Below are 18881 nucleotides of genomic sequence, written 5' to 3' on the forward strand. Positions count from 1 at the left end.
TCGGAAGGTCCAGTGCTGGCTATGTGTCTCCTGTCCTCTGGAAATCCAGTGGAAAGGTGTTGGTGGTGTTTGGAATCTCAGATTATATCCAGGATGGAATGCTTGGTTCCTCCCTCTGGGTGGAGCATCTCACAATGGGGTAATGAGTCACGAGGCCAAGTGTTGATTAGGCTCATTAACAGAAGATGGTCTGGAGGGAGTTATCTATGAGTCATGTGGCAGGACAATGATGGGCCATTAACAGAAGAAGTCTGGGGGGAGGAGGCAAGGAAACACTGCCCCACCTGATTTCAACAGCTCATGAAGATGGTGATAGAATACACTGCAACCCCGGACAGAGAACCAGTCGCACTGGGAATTACGTTGCTTTTTTCTTCCATTTTTAAAGTGATCCAGTCATCTAGTCATAGTTCAATAGTGATACTTTGTGGCTTGCAAATCCAAACATCCATGACCAGTAGTTGCAGAAAGACTGCTCAAAGTGCATATAGTTCAATATGACCAAAATACAAATGCAGACATTTGTTGGTCATTAAAAGCCAGGTTTTTATTCTGGTCCTCAAAATAAGTCATGCTTTCCACCAGAAATTATTTTCTACAAGTCAGTAAGTCAAGGCATCACAATTAGAGCTGGCCCTAAAAAAAAAAAAAAAAAAAAAAAGATTAAAAATCTTGTTAAAATGTCTGCAAATTTAATGGTTTTTAATCAAAATGAGACATTTTTTCTGAAAAGGATCTCATCTAATTCTGATCTGAACCTAACCTTGAGAAACTTGGAGGGGGAGGAAAGAAATAAAATCAAATAATAGAAGTGTCTTAAAAACTAACATAAAATGAACAATAGAAAAGGCCAGCTAGCAAATTAGGTCATCAAATTACAATCATTATCTCTATCAGTGGTATTGATTTTATTTTTTTACTTATTCAAGTGTTGCACCCAGACAAGCAAGTAGGGGAAATACAAAAGTAATACCACTCCATACTTCAAGAAGATCCAAGGGCTGTAATAATGAGAGGGCTGGAGCACCTCTCCTATGAGGCTGAGAGAGCTGGGATTGTTCAGTCTGGAGAAGAGAAGGCTCTGGGGAGACCTCAGAGCACCTTCCACTGCCTAAAAAGTACTACAAGAGAGCTGGAGACCGTCTTTTGTCAAGGGCATGGAGCAATAAGGGGTAATGGCTTTAAGCTGAAAAAGAGCAGGTCTAGATAAGATATTGGGAGGAAATTCTTCACTTTTGGGGTGGTGGGGCACTGGCATGGGTTGCCCAGAGAAGCTGTGGATGCCCAATCTCTGGAAGTGTTCAAGGCCAAGTTGGATGGGGCTTGAGCAATCTGATTTGTGGAAGGTTTCCCTGCCCATGGCAGGAGAAGTGGAACTAGATGCGCTTTAGGATCCTCTCCAACCCACACCATTTATGATTTCCGGTAGGGTCATGTGTCCATGATGTTAATGATTCCCTGAAGAAATTAAAGGAGATACGTCAGTTTGGTAAGAGATGTTGCTAGGTCTTCACTCAGTCTTGTGTTTTTCTGAGAATGAGAAAAAAATGGAGAATAGGAGAAGAAAATGGAGGCAACCATTGTGAAAGAAGCAGCCAACCAACCTCTCCCATCAATTAATTTAAAAATATGCACACACACTGAAAGGGAGAAAAACCTATAAGCAGCTGGGAGGACAGATGAGTAGATAGGGCTATATTTGTGTTTCTTTTATGCGTAGTGGCAAAGAAAGTTAATCTTCAGAGCATAATTATAGAGTATATATATTTCCTTTTCCAGAGGAGGCTGGTAACTGTATTTTAAAAGCTCTGACTGTGTTCACTGGAGCAGCTGAAAGAGCTGAAAATCAAGGGGATGAGGTGTCAAAGCCCTGTTAAAAACTTCATTATATTCAAGCACTTGTAGCAAGCTGGGTGAACTGTCCCAGTGTTCCTGTCAGTTCTTGGCTTGGTAATATTTGCACGCCCACCCAGGTGGGCTGAGGCAATTTAAATGCCTCAGTCTCTGGGCTGTTTACAAATGATGCTGTGTATAGCTGAACAAGACCTTTTAATCACTGCAGGGCAACTGCTGGAGGCTGATGGGAAAGATGCCAATCAAAGTGCATTGTGACAGCCTGTCCAGAAAATCATCCACTTGACTTGACACACAAGCCTTATTCAGTGAGTTGAAGGGAAGAAATTAAATTTAAAATCTATGTATTTCATAGCTTAAATATGGTGGTTACGGGTACATGCCAGAGAAATCCACAACAGTTTTCAGGATATCTAAATGAAGCAAATACTCATTTGAATAAGCCTTTTGGGACCGAGAAGCCTCAGTCTGATTGATGCATAGGTTGGTGTGTTTTAGTTTTCCCAATTTAGCAGATATTTCTTAAAAAATCATGCAGAGATACTTTATAAATGAGTACAGACTCCCATGAGCTTCAGCTTTTCTACATCATCCACTTTCCCTCGTTAAGGTTCTGCAGAAGTAGGCAGGCATCTTTTGGGGTCTCTCCCACCTGCCATGTGGTCCTGGGAGAGGGGCCCTGGGGGGAGACATGGGGTTTCCCTGGCCCTCGTCAGCCTCGTTCTCCATTGGTTGTTTTGTGTTCCCCTGCGCGGGCAAGGACCCTCGGGTCCCGTGATTGAGCAGTTCCTCAGCAGAGCCCCGGCCATGCAGCTGGAGAAATAAACATCTCTGAAACATCTACCAAGAATCGGTCCATATATATTTCTTTTCCAAGGGCCTTGTTGTCTGATACACGTGTTGCAGTTTCCCCACTGTAACAGGCATCCATCCACCATGTTCAGAGTCTTGATTTGAGGGTTAATCAGCAGCAGGAGCCTGCAGTGCTGTGCAGCACCCTGGGACGTGTGAGTCTCCAGCAGGCATTGGACTAAGCAGCTGATTTCTCTGTATGCACCTGTAAAGGACAGACCTTGAGAAGGTGAAGCAGTGCACAGTTAAGTCACCTGTGGATTTGTCTGGATCTGTGTCAGGAAGGTTGCACTGCTATGTTCTCTTGTATGTTTAATGAGCAGCACACTGTGTTACCAGAGTTGACTTTTCGCTCCTGCTCTAAATGACCTGCTGGCCTCCTCCAGAGCTGCCTGACTCGGCCACAGCACTACAAGATGCAAGAGACATGGTCTTAACACAGTAGGAAATTGTGATCCTATTAGACTGTACCAGCAGAGAAGCTGTGAATCAGGTAGGTTTGGTCCATGACATCAAGGAGGGGAGCTCAGAGACTGTAACTAGAGGGTACTTTCCTCCTTCTTTCCCTTCAAGCCAGCTTGCAGTCTTGTTTCCTGCAATAGATGAAAAAAAGATACAAGACTGAAGGGCTATCTTAAAATCAGGATCTAGTCCTGATAACTGAATTTTATCCACTTAGTTTAGATCCTCACTTCAAGACATTCCTCCCACCCTGTGTTACCAGCAATAGACAGCTACTTCCTGGGAATTTGCATCCATCTATTTCAGAATTTTAGCCAAGTTTCCTCTCTGGAGCTTCCCACGGAGAGCGGTGGTGTTACAGCAGCAGGGGAGAAGGCTTTCTTTGCTAATGCCCTCAAAGCTGTGGCAGAGTGTGGAAGGATGTGGGTCATTATGCACTAGGGCTCTAAAACTAGCCCTAAAACTAGGTGGTGAGATGGTGAGAGTAAAAGTGACTCCCCATGGCCTGAAAGTCACACCACTACCCCCGTTTACTTACTGTTGTTGGCAGCAATAGCCACCTGCTTTTCTGGGTCAGTGCTGTGGGGTGGCACAGTTGGGAGAAATTGGGCTTTGCTCACTGCACTGCTGTTTTCTATCCCTTCTAAAGAAAGTGTGACAAAGTAAAGCAAACCGTAGAATGGATCTGGCCTGGTGGCTGCCAGCTGAATTGCACCAAATTGTATGATTTCATGGGATTGGACTATGTGGGAAAGAATAGTGCAGAGATGTAACAGGGAGAAACTAATTAAATTATGGTCAGGGGAGATTCATTTGCCAGATATATAGAAATGAAGTGCTGATTTATACCTATCTGGAGTCTGTCCCTGTGTTTCTAAAACATGTCAGGAGGATGTGGTTGAGATATTAAAGCTAGAAAGCAGTCTTTAAAGTATATTCCAGGAATAGTAAAACCTGTGAAATTTCACATAATAGGGACTGAACTAAAGAAACCACAAGAATTGCCTCCCACACTAAGCTCCCTGGTGCAGATTCACTGACTTCTGCAAGCAAAAAAAGGAACAGAGAGTATCTGCAAAGTCCTCATGGAGTCAATATAGCAGTAAAAGAAAAAGGAGCCTGGAGTACTCTCAGGAGCTATTTTTGTCTCTGCCACATAGCAACTGTGTGATCTTGGTCAAATCAATGAGGCCCCTGTGCTCTTGACTAATCAGTGAAGTTTATCTATAAAGCTGAGAACAAAAATTTTCCTCAGCCCCTATTTCTAACTTGGTCTGCTTGTCTTGTACTTTTCCATAGGTCTTGAACAAATCAGTACCAGGCAGGGAAGGTTACTTAAAGGTTGATTGTCAAGTACTTTTGTATCTTTGGACAAAAAGCTCCCTGTTCAGTGCTACATGTTACTATTTTTATGAAAGGCAATTAGGATTTAGTGTTACAGAAGCATCAGTGGGACCAAAAAAATGCTACTGAGGACAACACGAGTGTCATCCACTGTTGTTGTTTTCATTCTGTTCTTTAAAACAAAACCAAAAATCTGCCATTCACTAAGTTGGAGGAAGGTGTCAATTTTTTAACATGAAGTGACAGGATATGTCCACAGGCAGTGGAGGAGCTGGTTTTGTATTGGCAAGATTTACGATAAGGGATCTGCATGAATGCTGAGGCTAAAGGAAGATAAATCCCCAAAGGCAAATTCTACCAATAATTGAATTACAAAGCCATTATCATGTGCTGAACAAAGCAACTTTATAGCTTTATTGTGACAGGATAAAGCTTGTTAGAATATTTATGCACATAGGGTAACTTTGGCATGAGGATCTCTAGGAGTACATTCCCTCTTCCATGTGATTGTTGCAGCTAGTTAGTCTTTCTGTGTAATGCAGTGTATGTGTAGATGGGGATTTGCTCAAATTGGGACTAGGAAGAAGGAATGCTGAGGGTCAGGAGACAAATATATTGCTTGTTAAGAACAAAGTCATCTGCAGAATGCAGAGGAGGGCACATGAGCATTTTTCATGCAAAGTAGTCAAACTGGATTTTCCAAGCCATGTGTCAGTTTTCTGTTTGGCATTGCACTGCAGCCACATCTGAGCTACTCCCACTCAACACTGATAAGCTCAAAATGGCCAGAACTGTGTGAATCTCCTTCCATCTACCTTCATAGAGATGCTGTTATGTCATTTGTCTGCCAGCCTTTGCTGCATGAACAAATCATACCTGTTCACCTCTGAAGAAGGTGAGCTACGGTCACAGGAGTCCTAATTCTGCACTTGGTCACTTCCTCTCAGACATGGGAAAGCTGCATAAGGCCTCTGTGTCCATATAAAGAATGAGGGACATCCACATTGGTTCTGTCGGTAGAAAGGACATGGTAGCATTTGGCATTCTGGGCCATTTGCACTGAAGATTCTGTAAATAACAGTGTCTTTTACTGGTTGTCTTAAAAGATGCTTGAGCTTGGCTGCTGTGAGCATGTATGATACAAGAAATACGTATGAAAAGATTGCCATCAAGTTTCTTGTGCATACAGTCCCAAGTACAGTGTGTCTGTGTCTGAAGTCAAGCATCCAAAAGCAAAGGCACCCAAAGCTACTTTCCAGAATGCACAAATCCTTGAGATGCAGCCCTTATTGTCTGGTGTTTCAAGTTCATTGTTTATGAAAAAATAGTAGTTTGAAATTAGGTGCAGCAAGTAGAAGCTTTTGCTTTCTTCACAATGATGCCTTTTTGCAGTTCTGAGTGGTCTGACTGCCTTGCAAGCCTCATCAGTTCCCAGCATCCATAAACAATTGCTTTTGTCCCTGGAAGTGAAAAAAGATAGAAGAGGTGGAAACCCCAGGATAACAGGGTCTCTATTGAATTTTCTTGGCTCAGAGGAGCTGACAGGCCAAGGAAGCCAAGGTTTTAGAAATGTTTCAGACAGAGAAGATGGCAAGGGGTTGGTCACTACAGAAATATGCCAACTAGCATTTACTGTGCAATGGGCAGTGCCAGGCTGCTTTTGTTTAGTTCAGCCTAGTTCTAAACCAGGGGATGATTTGGGGTCTTTTCCCTGTGCTGCTTCTCACGGTGGATGTAGAATCTGCATTCAGAGCAATTACTGTGCTGCAGCCAGTGGTATCGATTTGTGAGGCTCTCAAGTGCAGATAACTACTTAGCAGGCTTGATAGTGATTAAAATTTTAGGAAGCAACTTTTTAATAGGACTGTGGGGATCCTAAATTTTTCAAAATGTAAGCATCTTCAGTGTAAAGGCAGCGGGGTCACTGCCTTGCCCTCCCTTTGGCTTTTCTAAATCCTCCTTTTCCCAAAAGATTTTTTTTCTTTTTCTTTTCCTTTTTCTTTTTTCAAAACATCCAGACAATTATACCAACAAAACACTAAAAGTTAATCACAAAAATACAATAGGCACCATTCAACAGAAAGAATTGCAGGGATATCCCTGGTGTCCTGAAGTTTCTGGGAGTATTACAGAAGGCCAAAGATTAAAGGGACAGACAAAGGACATGCTGGCATTTTACCACAAAGTGAAAACATAGACTGAGGCAAGAAGAAAAGTTTGTGCATATATGAGTGTTTGGTCTTTGAGAACAGATGCTGAAAGGGAAGAATGGATTTGAGAAATACGAGAAGAAAGCACTGCCAGCATAGCGAACAGAAGTTGCTCAGAATAGGGAATGGCAAATTTTGGACTGTTTATTTTTAGAGAAATTTCTAAGACAAATCAGTAGCTGAGTGGGCCCCAGAATGGTGTTCATCTGTAGCCCTGCTCTTTGTAGGTTGCTTGGTTTATTAGCTGTTGAACACACAGCACTTTTCCTTGTCTAGCTTGTGAAGCATTGCATTGACCACATGCACATAATAAGTATATGTGTAGTAAGAAATAAGATAATGAAGTACAGTGGAGTGAAGTACTTGTATCAAGTTAGAAACACTGTGTTGGAGGCTTTGGTGCTGTCTTGGGCCAATCCAGCATGTAGTTTCCTTCTTCCCCATGTGAAGATTGTTATTTTTTGATCATTCTGTCTTTAGTTTAAGAACCTTCCAGTCTGGTCAGGAATACAATTTCTTTGTAATCAGTTATTAATTCTTTTTCATACTGATGCCATGGGTTTAAACTACTTAATAATATCCAGGCTTGTAGAGGTACGTTGACCTTCTCAGCTTCTAAGGATGATGCTTTTTTTTCCCCAGCCAGATGAAAAAGACAAGAAAACCTGCTAACAGTATAGCTGCATGCTTGGTAGTGTTGTGATGGATTTGGTTGACATACTAAAAATTCAAGATTTCTTATATATATCCTACAGTTCCTAACACCTTTTTTCCAGTAGATGCTTTAGGAACAGATTGTCCTATGCATGTAGAAGGATATGTCTATCTTCCTACGGAGAGCGTGTTCTCAGGGGCAGTGCAACCAAAAGCACAGTATTTCTCTCCTGTATATGCTCACTGTGGTCAATATTGCATTTCTGACTGTCTCCTAGGCTTTTATATGTCCTAGAGTAAATAGTAAGGCTGATGTAAGCTGTATAAAACATTTCTCAGAAAGGGGACTGCTCAGGACATTCAATTACCCCTTTAATTGCAATCCATAGCTCATCTGTAATTTGTGTTTTTAAAATTAGGTAATAAACATATTTCAGGTTGTTTTGTTTCCTGCTTTGGGACCTTTATGTGATCACATGTGGGTGTCTCTAGTGTAGTGTCCAGACATCTTAAATTCGATGGAGAGGAACAGGCCTTTCTAGGATAAATTCTTCTCATAAAGTCCTATCTAACACTGTTCAGCTGATCCACAGTGCAAAAATGCCTGTTTCACCTCTCTGCCTGCAAAGAGAGTTGAGTGAGATTAGTTCAGAGTTAAATATCTGTAATGTATAACTGGGTGAGAATGGTATTAATTTATGTGGCTTTTCAGGTGGTATGGAGGGATGTACAGAGCAATATCCCAGGTCTACCATGGAACAAGACAGCATCATCCAAAAAAAAAAAGTGACATTACAAAAATCCTGGTCAGTAAGCATTCTCAGCAGAATCCAGATGGAAGTGATAGGTTTCTGGCTGTCAGCTCTGTACAGTTAATATTGATTTGAGCAGATGTGTATTTGTATTTTGCCTGTTCTTTACAGCTGATTGTTCATGTTGTCATTTAATATTATGGGCCTGACTATGTCATTTAATATTATGACTGACCTTGTGCTGTCACACATAAATTAAGCCTATTATATATCAAAGCAATGAAATGTGTATTTTCTAAGGTAGGGAGAAAGATCTGGCAGATAGGAAGACATGGATATGGCTCTTGACTATACCTCAGATGTCCTATTTGACTTCAGGAATTTCCTCCTCTGGACCTTAGTTTTCATCTTTGTCATCACATTTCTAAATCGCAGGAGTTAGCAGATATCAAAAGAAAGGAAGTCCTGGAGGTTTATCACCAGTCCTGTGTCAGCCATCCTTGTTCTGTACCCCCTTGGGACAACTGATGGCTTAATTCTGCCTTGAGTTGAAGCTTCTACAGCACCAATACTGGCTGTTGTAGTGTGAGACTAAGCCATATGCAGGTGACTACTTTCAGGGCTTCAGGGGTCCAGATCTTTATATGCTGCTCTTAAGACACCTAAGAGTTTGATGTAAATTATGGCTCATAAAATTGGCTGTCTTTGCCTGAGAAGATGCAAAAGAGGTTTTTCTTGGGGTCAGAATAGCTCTGTGAGGAGGAAACTGAGTGTACACTCGCATGCTTTAACTAGGGCAGCAGGTTCTTTGCTGGATGAACACCATTGTTGTGCTCTGAAATGACAAAATGTTCAAATATGTGGAATATATTCCTTGTTTCTTTGGAGAGTTCACATCCCCACGGAGGTGTGTGAGGTCAGGAGGAGGAATGAACTGACAAAGCTGTGCTGTGTCCTCTGCAATAGCTCAGTTCCAAGTGGGCTATTCCAGTGTTCCAGTTCTAGTATTTAAAGCCCACTTAAATAAACAAGAATAGAGAGGAGATATGCCATAATGCAAACTTTGTCCTTCTGCAGTTTTTTTAGAGCTGTTTGTCACTGGCATCTGTCTATCTTGAACTGAATTGTAGCGAGCAGGCCCAGCATGGTGGTGCTAAATCTGCTGATCATGGCAGACATAATAAAAATCCCCCAGGAAAATGCTTCCTTCCCCCCTCACTTGGTGTCAGTTACCAGGAAGCAGAGATTTTAAGTGGAAGTTGAATGTTTAGGGGAATAACACCTTGCCATAAACTGATTAAAAATGGCTCTCCATTTATTAAAAATGAAGAAGAGGTAAAAGCAGTGCTGGCTCAGAGTGTTTTCTGAAACTTCAGTCCCTGACAAAGGAGAACAAAACCTTTCCTAGTGAATTGCTACATGTTTTGTCAAGCAAAGGTAAGGATTAATCAGGACACAGTCTTGTTATTGTTAACATTTTTATAATAGTTATTAGTTAATGCACATGATGATTAAGCACTGGAGGTTCCTCTGATTGCAGTCAGTGGGAACTGAATTAAGGTCTAAATCACTGTTTGAATCTCTCTTCTGATTTCCTGAAAAATAATGGGGCTTTGAAGAGAACATCTAATTTGCTTATCACTGGAAATGAATGTGTGTCTTCCCTCATGCCTCTATTAACTAGGAGATCAGGCAGCTAAAAAGAAACTGGTTGTTTAACCCTTAGCTTTAATCCGGGATTATGACTTGGATGATAGGATCAGGACCAGAAACAAGGCTGATTGTCAGAGATGCTGCTGAGGCTTCTGTACAGTGGGATTGGCACATGCTGCAGTCAGTATTCCCATAATTCAGGCTGCCCATCAAACCACTGGCCATTTGGACTCTTCCAGGGAATTGATGAGGCCAACACTGCCAGTCCAGGGGAACCTCAACAATGGAAGAAAAACTTAATTCCATAAACTCCTTACTCCTCAATGTCTTTGTTACTTGTTAATTCAGAGGGAACAAACAGTCATTTTCAATGTAATGTTTCTTTTATTAATGGAACACTGTTTTTATTAGATCAGAGGTGATAAAATGTCTCAGGACGAAATGAGTTTTTAAAACTTCTTAATTAATGAGGGAACATTGATCATTAAGCGTGTCAATAAAGCAAATGTGCATAAAATGTCCAATATAAAGGAACAGCTATAATTAGTATGCTGGCAAATACTATTATCTCTTCAGTTAAAGTCTTCTGTATCCCACCCTGAACTGAAATGCATCTTTCTGACCAAACCAGGAGAAACACCAAAATTTCAGGTGCCAACAAGAACAGGAACAAGTCTCCAGGTGGAAAGAAGTGAGGTAAAGGGGTGATAAATAAAGAACTCATACGTACAATGACATTGATTAGATAAAATGGTAGAATTTCTTCAAAGTATTCAAGTTCATGTTAGGGAAAACTCCAAAATTCTTTCAAAATTTTCACTTCTTATTTGTGAGTATGAGTTTATGTCCAGCTAAACAGGATCTCCTTGGAAAGTAATATCTCAGCCATTCATGGTATATGTTGTTTTTAATGCCCTTGTCTCAATCTGTCTTTTACAGGTCTATGATGGGGAATGGAAGAGAGCCTGACCTTGTGCACCTGGAGGCAAGGACAGTGGATGGTCGTAAGTACATCACCTTCCAGATACTGTGGTATACTGGGCTCTCCTCTTATTGCTGTAACCATGCAATATGATGATAGAAATCTCACTTCCTTTTAGTGATTCACTCATTTAGTATGAGGAGTTTGGCTGCTGCAAGTTAGGTCTGTCAGAAGAGAAGCCTTTCCAGCAAGGCAAAAAGTTGGGTTTATCAGGCTGTGAAAGCAGCTGAGGGCATGGTAAGGAAGAATAGGTGATAAGCAGTAACTGGAGTTACTACACACAACACTTTTATTTTTTCTTATGATTTTTGTTGATGGGAACATGACATTGAAGTTCCTGGGTCACAAAGTCTAGCTGCTGTTTGTTCACACAGTAAATAAAATCACCTTGTTCATGTTGTCTATGGCTTTATAGCTTTAGCAGACCAGGGATACTTTGCCTTAGGTACTACCTTTGAAAATACCTAATTTCTCTCACATTAGAAACCTTTTAATGACCAGTGTAAGTGCATTCTTCACTGTTACTGCATGTCCTGTTGTTGTCCTTCACTTTCATCAGCTTCTTTCCCTCCCTGCTTTGCCTCTTGAGGTGTTTGATTTTTTGTTTGTTTGGTTTAGTTTTGGGTTGTTTTTTTTTTTTGTATTCCAGGAGCCTCCTTTACCTGCAACTCCAAAATATTCTCCTAATTGGCTGTAAATTCTCTCAGGCACCCTCAGCCACCTGCTGGCCTTTTCTCCTCCCATCCAGGCTTTCTCAAGGTTTATCTTTGAGCTCCACTGCCTTTGCAGATCTTTCTCCATGGATTTCTTTTCCATAACACTGGATTGCCTCAGGCAGGCATCACACTAGAAGCCCAGCTGCCAGAGATCCAGTCATTTTAATTCCATATTGTTTCCTCAGTAAATAGCTGTTTTCCTGCAACATAACAAGAAGGTTTTTACCATTTGCAATACATAAGTATTAATGATGCCTTCAATTAATTATTTTTTAAATGGATGAAGTTCTCCCTTGAATTGTACCCTCAAATACACTGGTGTTACTTAAAATGTGCATTTTGTCATTGGAAACTTAAAGAATACCTGAAGAGTTAATTGTAAGGCAATCTGGTTTTTAACTTATGGAAATTTAGCTTGAAAGAGAATTTTTTGGAAGATGAATTTTGAAAAGAAACAGTTGCGATAGAAACCATAAAGTTTTAAAGGTCTTTTCATTTCAAGATATGCAGGATTAGTGACACTGAAAGAACATATGATCTCTATTTCTTATAATTTGTGATCTATGATTATTATTTCTCCTTCAATTTCACTTACCTGATGTGGCAGCAAGGCTGAGAACATGAGGCTTTTTATTTCTTGTGATGTGCTAAATAAGAAGGAAATAATTCTAACAGGACAATGCCTATTTCAGCACAAAATACTGCTGTTAGAAGTCATTAAAATTTGAGGTCATTGAGATGAAGCACTACAAGTGATGTTTAAGGAGCTGTATTCTGGTGATGCATTTCAGGGATATTCAGCTCACAGTGGGCAGAGAAAGTGCCATGCTCCAAATGCCTTGAACAGTCTTGTTTGTGTTCCTAGGCTGAAATAAGAGCATTTTGCACAGCTGTAGCACATTTCTGCAGAACACTTCTTGAGCTCCTGACAAATTAATAGTCTTCATTTTAGCTCTCTAAGTGGAAACCAAGAAACAGGTAGATGAAATTGGCTTCACTGAAGAGTCAGGCATATTAGTAAAAAGAATATATCGGGGAATAACAAATTTCATCAACTCAACACCAGTAACAGATTCTGCAACTTACATTGGCTGAGTTGTGAGGGAGTACAACTGAAGTTTTTCAGTTTATTCAGTGTCAGAACTACAAATACAAATATATCAGTGGTGTCAAACCTTCAGCCAGTGGTGACCCTTCTTGCAAATCAGTCATTTGGATGAAATTTCTCGTAATGAATCAGGAGGTCCCCAGCTCACCTCATTGGTGATATAAGGTGTTGGATTTTCTGTAAGTGTGTGCTCTGTTTTGCCCCTTGTTCCAAGGAGTGTTGGTCTCTACCTACAGGACTGTGGTGGGTAGCTGGAAGCAGTAACCTTGGAACATCTCACAGCATTTTTTTGCCAGGTATTTGGAAGCACTGCAGGTCACAGGATTTTAAGGCCAAGACAGAGTGTGCACATGGTCCATTACTGTAGTTACCATGAGCAACTTGGTATGTACAGGTCTCTTGTCTATTAGACCTTTCTTCAAGAATTTAATCAGTCTCCTTTTCCTGCACAAAGTAATCATCACCCTCCAAAGGATGAACAAACCTCTGGAATGGAGCAGGTGTGTTTCTACCAGTGGGATAATGCAGTGAAGTGTGCTGAAGTAAGAAAGATACCTTTATTCCAGACTGAGGGTAATCTGCAAATAATTTTTCTTGAGTTTTTATGGTTTTGGTTTTTTTTCAATGTTCTTGCTTTTGCTTACTTTTACTTTGTTTGTACATCTCTTTTGAGAGTTAACCAAGTGTAAAATTTCAATAAAGGAATTAAATTTGAAAAGGTAGATTTGCAAAAACAAGACAGAGAGAAAAAAAAGCAAAGAAAGGGGAGTAGTGTGTAAACAACCACACAATCTGTACAATAAAATAAAAGATCCTAAAGTGGACATAAAAGAGATAAGCAAAAACCTGCTGAACTAAATACAGATAAGAAAAAAATCCCTCAGTTCTGTGCTGGTATCTTTTCCAGCAGAAGCTGAATAGTAGAACTGTGACTTTAGGTGAGAAGAAGCAGAAATGTCTGCAGGGTACAGGGTCTCCCTGACAGAATTGTCTGAGAATATCTGTGAGCAACAACCTGAGCATTGGTCTCTCCTTGCTAGAACACCAGTAACTCTCTCTGCTCCCTGATTGTGGTCTGTCTGTGTACTGAATTTATTGTGCTTATGTACATCATGTAAAAGGTTTGCAAGGCCAAAACAAGAGTCTCTTAGCAGGCATAAATCAGTATAACTTCAGTGGTTATACAACACCTGCTGAGGATCTGGCTAGCAATGTTGTTCCTTAGTGCATGTTCTCCCTATCTCTTTTTTTCCCCTTGGGATCCAGAAAAAAGATGGACTCCTTCTGAACACACTGTATCTCATCAAACTAGGGTGCAGGTAGTGATGAACCAACTGAGTACAGCCTGCTCAATTTAGTTCTATTGGTGGAGATAGATTTGCTGGGCTAATCTTTGCCATTTATGTTTTTCATCCTGTTGTGTAAGTTTTGGAAAGCACCACGCAAATTTTCATCTCGTGGAATGTGATGCTTTTGTTTATTTTTAAAGGCTTCAGGCCCAATCCATATCACTCCGGGGCTGAGAGCATAGTGGTAAAACTGATTTTTCTGGTTGGAAGAAGTTCATATGAATGTTATCTCACATTTCCATTTATATGCTTGGGTGTCCCTGGTGTTTTGCTTTAATTTTGGAACAGGATCAAAGGCAAACCAGCAAAGTCAGCAGGAACTGTGATTTTTTTTTTTGTCTGGCTTCAGGTCAATGCCCCAGTAAGACAATCCCCTACGGTTTTTAATTGCACAATAAGCTTCTCTTTCTTACAGGCAGGGTGATGGTGGAAGTTAAATCTAGGTTTTCTCAAATGCAACTTGAAGTGCTTTTAGAAGGTATAAACTTAATGACATGTGGGGTTCAGGTTTGTAAAGAATACTCAAGATCCTAAAATTAACAGGCTTATCTGATTTGAGCTTGGTAGGGTTATCCCAGTAAGGCCTGATTCAAGCTAATTATATGGGAGGTAGTTTTTATTCAGGTGGTGCCTACTGAGGAATCCAGACTGTTGGTGCAAATTAGAAAGACGGATTCCTACAAGGCATTTGGAAACTAACTGGGTACCTGCTGGCCCTGCAGAGAATGGCAAAACTGACTCAGAGGATGTCTAAATGACAGTTTCCATAGACAGGAAAACAGTAAAACAACTGTTACATTTATGAGACATGCATTTGCTTTTGTAGATAAGACATTAATTTATTTATAGTTTTTTTTTTTTTTTAAGTGTGGATGAAAGAAGCTAAGGGGTTTTCTAATGTGCTGGCAAAAATTTAGAGAGCTCCTGATATTTAAAAAGTAGTTTTGCATCCTTTGCCTTTCTTCTGCTGTCCTGATTTACACAGCAACTTTTCTTACTGAAAGGTAATTTAGGTGCTTCTGTGATGCAGGTAAGACCAAAGTCTCACCTGGGGCCAGCAGACATGTTCTGCTTGCTGATCCACAAGGGCTGAGCATCTGGCCAATAGTGTCTGAATCACAAAGTTGCACTAGCACTTTAATTTCTGTTTTTTCACAGAAAATTGCTGGGAAGAATAAAATAATCACTGTTGTGGAAAAAATGAGTAGGCAACCTAGCCTGGCAATCTTTTTCTAACATAGCTACAGTGATGAATTAATTCCTGTAGTGCCCTAAACCCATGCAGTGATTTTTTTTTTTCCTGATTGTGATTAGTGTTTTTTCCTGATCATGATTAGTATTTGTCCTGGAGAATGACATCTGTTAGTTTCTCTAATTACATCTTTATGCCAGAAATGGCAGAGGATATACTTCCGTATGTAAAGAAAGATTTCTGATGCTGACATGCAATGAAGAAAGAGTAGCAGCAGGATAAAACCATATTTGTGAGTAGTTAGTAAATGGGATGGTTTCGTTTCACTGATCTTCATTACTGGTTAATTGCTTTGCAGTTGCTGAGTCCTGGAGAGTCATGAGCATATTCCCATACCATGAATGTTTCACAAGTCAACATTCAGACCAGATGGAAATGGATAAAGAACAGTCATTTTGTGGGTTTCTCAAAAAAAAAGATTACAGTATGGGAGAAAATTTTAATTAAACTGTGGAATTTATTGCCGTGGGAGGTTCTGAATGCTGAAGGTGTCCCTGGACTGCTGAGGCAACTTAGATTTCTGTTATCAGTCACTGGGGAAGAGGGGTTACAGGCCTGCATCTTTCAGTGACGTGTTACTACCATGTTCTTGTGGTTCATTAGTTACAGGATGCCAGTCAGCCTTTCAAAGCAGAAACTACCCCTTAATATCTAAGTTGCTCAGTACTGAACTGCGATACTCCACAGAAAATCTGTGAGAGAAACACATCATCGATTGCGTTGTATAAAACTCCTGATTTGTCCTCAGTGGGTTTATTGATAGAGGGAAAAACCCATTCCTCAATGAACTGAAGACAAGAAAAATATAAATCATACATTTGCAGAGTACAGTGACCATTTTTGCTGACTCTCCCTGTGATTAAATAAGGTTTTCAGAAGATATACATGCAAGCTTACACTAGGAAGCAATGGATATTAGGGTTTGATATTTAATCCAAAAAAAAAAAAAAAAGCAGTTGTCAACAAAATATCCTGAAAAAAGTCCCACTGCTTTAGGAAGGGATCTAAACCTCTCCCTTTTCCAGAGGCTCACCAGCCTCCAGTAACCACCAATAATCTTCCATCTCCACCAGCTGAGCCAAGAAATGTCTCTGGGACAGGCTGGATCCATTTCCATTGAGAACATACGAGCATGCAGCATGGAAAAGACTAAAATATTTCATGGCACAGGGTCCCCCTGCCTCTTAACTTGTTTTATGTGTTAGCATTTGCAATTCTTTTTCACCACTAAAACAGATTAATTTTTTCAGAGGTTTCCCGTACAAGATGTCTCCTCCGTTCTTGTGTTCTGTGACTTCTCTTGCTTCCTCTTTAGAAAAAGCTGTCATTCCCTGAGAAGATTCCTACTCTGGGTATCTAAACCTGTCAAAATCAAAGTGTCTGGGGGTGTAAGAGCTGGAAGTTGCTATGTTCTCCTCTCCAGACACAGTGTGACTTTGTTGTTGTATATTAAAAACAGCAGCTCTTGTTGGAGGTGAGGGTTCTGGAAATGAAAAGCATGATGTCCTAATTACCTATGGCAGGGAAAACATCTGTGCAGGAAAACTAATGAAATTAATTCCAGAGCTTAGCAACTGAATACATTAATTGACATTAATTAATGCTAAATTACAAACCTCTGCCAATGGAGTCACATAAAATGTCCACGAGAATGAAAAGGAAAAAATCCTTGAGTTAATGTGAACACAGAAAATCTTCCCCTGGGAAAAAAAAAAGTGAGAACCAGGCACTGCAAGAATCCTGCTTTTCCTTCTGCCTGTCTCCTGTAGCAAGAAGAGCTTTTCTTGTTGTGCACATCTCGGTGTTGGCTGTTTGGGAGATTAGCTTAAGCAATTTCAGTGCTCTGCCCTTTAGTAGTTATTACTGGCATTTTAGAATTGAAGCCATGGAGAATTGCACTGTAAAAGTTCACAAGAATTGCCTTAGTAAATCTTCATCAATGGTACAATCACTGCTGCCCAGACTCCTGCAATCCAGCAGAAATAGGGATAGTCCCCATTCCTCCATTAAAGCAGGATTGAAAGAACCTCAGTCTTCTCTAATGGATGTCAACCTGGCCTGCTCTTCAAAATCTCTTGTGGAGGAGATTCCTTAATCTTCTTTGCTGGCTGGTCCCAAAAGCAAACACATGGGAAGTAGGATGGCAGTGGAGTCTCTCCTCTTAGTGTGTCCCAGACAGCTGGTGTGCCAGTGGAAGTAAAAGAAAACAATGGGGAGGGGAAAGGAAATAATGTGGAAAACAGAGGTCTGATCCTGTGTTATCTCCATGCTTGGTGGTTCAATTCCATCTATGAAAAGCCACCCAGTCTTTGCAGCAGCTCAGGTGGCAGTAGGACCATTTCAACTGAGGCTGCTTTGCTGAAGCTCAGGATTGGCACGAACTTGACTCAGGAACCTTGTTGTGACAGTGAGAGACCCCACCTGGAGTTCTGTGTCCAGCTCTGGAGCCCTCAGCACAGGAAAGCTGTGGACCTGTTGGAGCAAGTCCAGAAGAGGCCACAAAGATCATCACAGGGCTGAAACACCTCTCCCTGTGAAGGCTGACATAGCTGGGGTTGCTCAGCCTGGGGAAGAAGGCTCCGAGGAGACCTTATTGTGACCTTTCAGTACTCTGTCTTAGGACAAGGAGGGGACATGCTGCACAACACATCACTGCTGGGTGGCAGGAGAGGCTGCGGCCCCCCTGTCCCCCTCCTTCCTAGATGCAGAGGGACAGAGGGAACTTTCCTGAGATCACTGGAATGAGCAGGCTGGGAATTACGTCGTTCCCTGCCCTCTCGTGGCTAATGTGGAAAAAATCATGTCCCTCTGAAGGGAAATGCATTTCGATCATGCTGCCCAGGCTGTATTCATTAATGTTTTGCAGTGAGCTGAGAAAGCATAAAATGTTATAAACGGCAGTGACTAATAATACTTAGCACTTTATATATTCCAAGAACTCTGCACATGCTGGAGAAAAATCATCCCTCATCAAACTTCCTTGAAGGTTCGTTACCCTGCATGTCTGTTTCAAGCAGAAGTCAACAGCCCTTAGAAGCAAGGAAAGAAATGTCAAATGATAGTTTTAATTAAAACCAAGATTAAATACGAGATTGTAAAGTTCCAGCCATTTCTATTTCAGTGTAAAATGCTATTTCTCTGATCTGAAGGTGGCAATTATATCAAACAAGGGGCTGTGTCTCTCCAAGGAAAATGATTAGAAGTACTTCCAACATTAAATGCAATGTAGTGTTTCTATCATGTAAGTACTAATGTTAAAAAGCCAAAATTGTTCCTCGTGTGGATGAGGTTTGTCATAAAACAAAGTACAAATTCTTAATGAATCTGAAAGAGTGCAACCAGAGTACTGAGAATCTGGTTCTGTATTCTAGGATAAATTGCACCCATGAAGAAATTCAAATTGTTTTTCTTCAGGTGCCAGATTATGAGATGAGCACCTTGCAGTACTTCAGAATAGGAGGTGAGGACATCCCACATAGTGACAGTGGATGAGATGGCTTGCATGGCTGCAAGGTGGATGGCTGCATTTAGGCCATTTAATTTGCAGCTGCTAAGGCCTCTAGTTACAAGAGAATGTGGAATGATTGCCCAGGTCTGCCAGGGTGCATCAACCTGCACTGTCAGTGGAGAAGTAGGTAAAACCCCTGAATAGGAGTTGGTCTGAGGTACTTTCCAAGCTGATATGAATTACTC

The 18881-nt window shown here is 40.9% G+C and overlaps 1 protein-coding gene across 4 annotated transcripts in view; it reads left to right on the top strand.

Annotated features, from left to right (window-relative positions):
• Nucleotides 1-18881, top strand: part of SORCS1 (sortilin related VPS10 domain containing receptor 1) — a 264794-nt gene that overhangs the window by 175704 nt on the left and 70209 nt on the right. For all 4 annotated transcript variants that reach the window (XM_048310550.1, XM_048310548.1, XM_048310547.1 and 1 more), the window contains exon 6: nucleotides 10721-10785. In XM_048310550.1, coding sequence (XP_048166507.1) covers nucleotides 10721-10785 — 65 coding nt within the window. The remainder of the gene's footprint in view (nucleotides 1-10720; nucleotides 10786-18881) is intronic.

Source organism: Corvus hawaiiensis, chromosome 8 (assembly GCF_020740725.1).
Source record: "Corvus hawaiiensis isolate bCorHaw1 chromosome 8, bCorHaw1.pri.cur, whole genome shotgun sequence".
Taxonomy (NCBI): domain Eukaryota; kingdom Metazoa; phylum Chordata; class Aves; order Passeriformes; family Corvidae; genus Corvus; species Corvus hawaiiensis.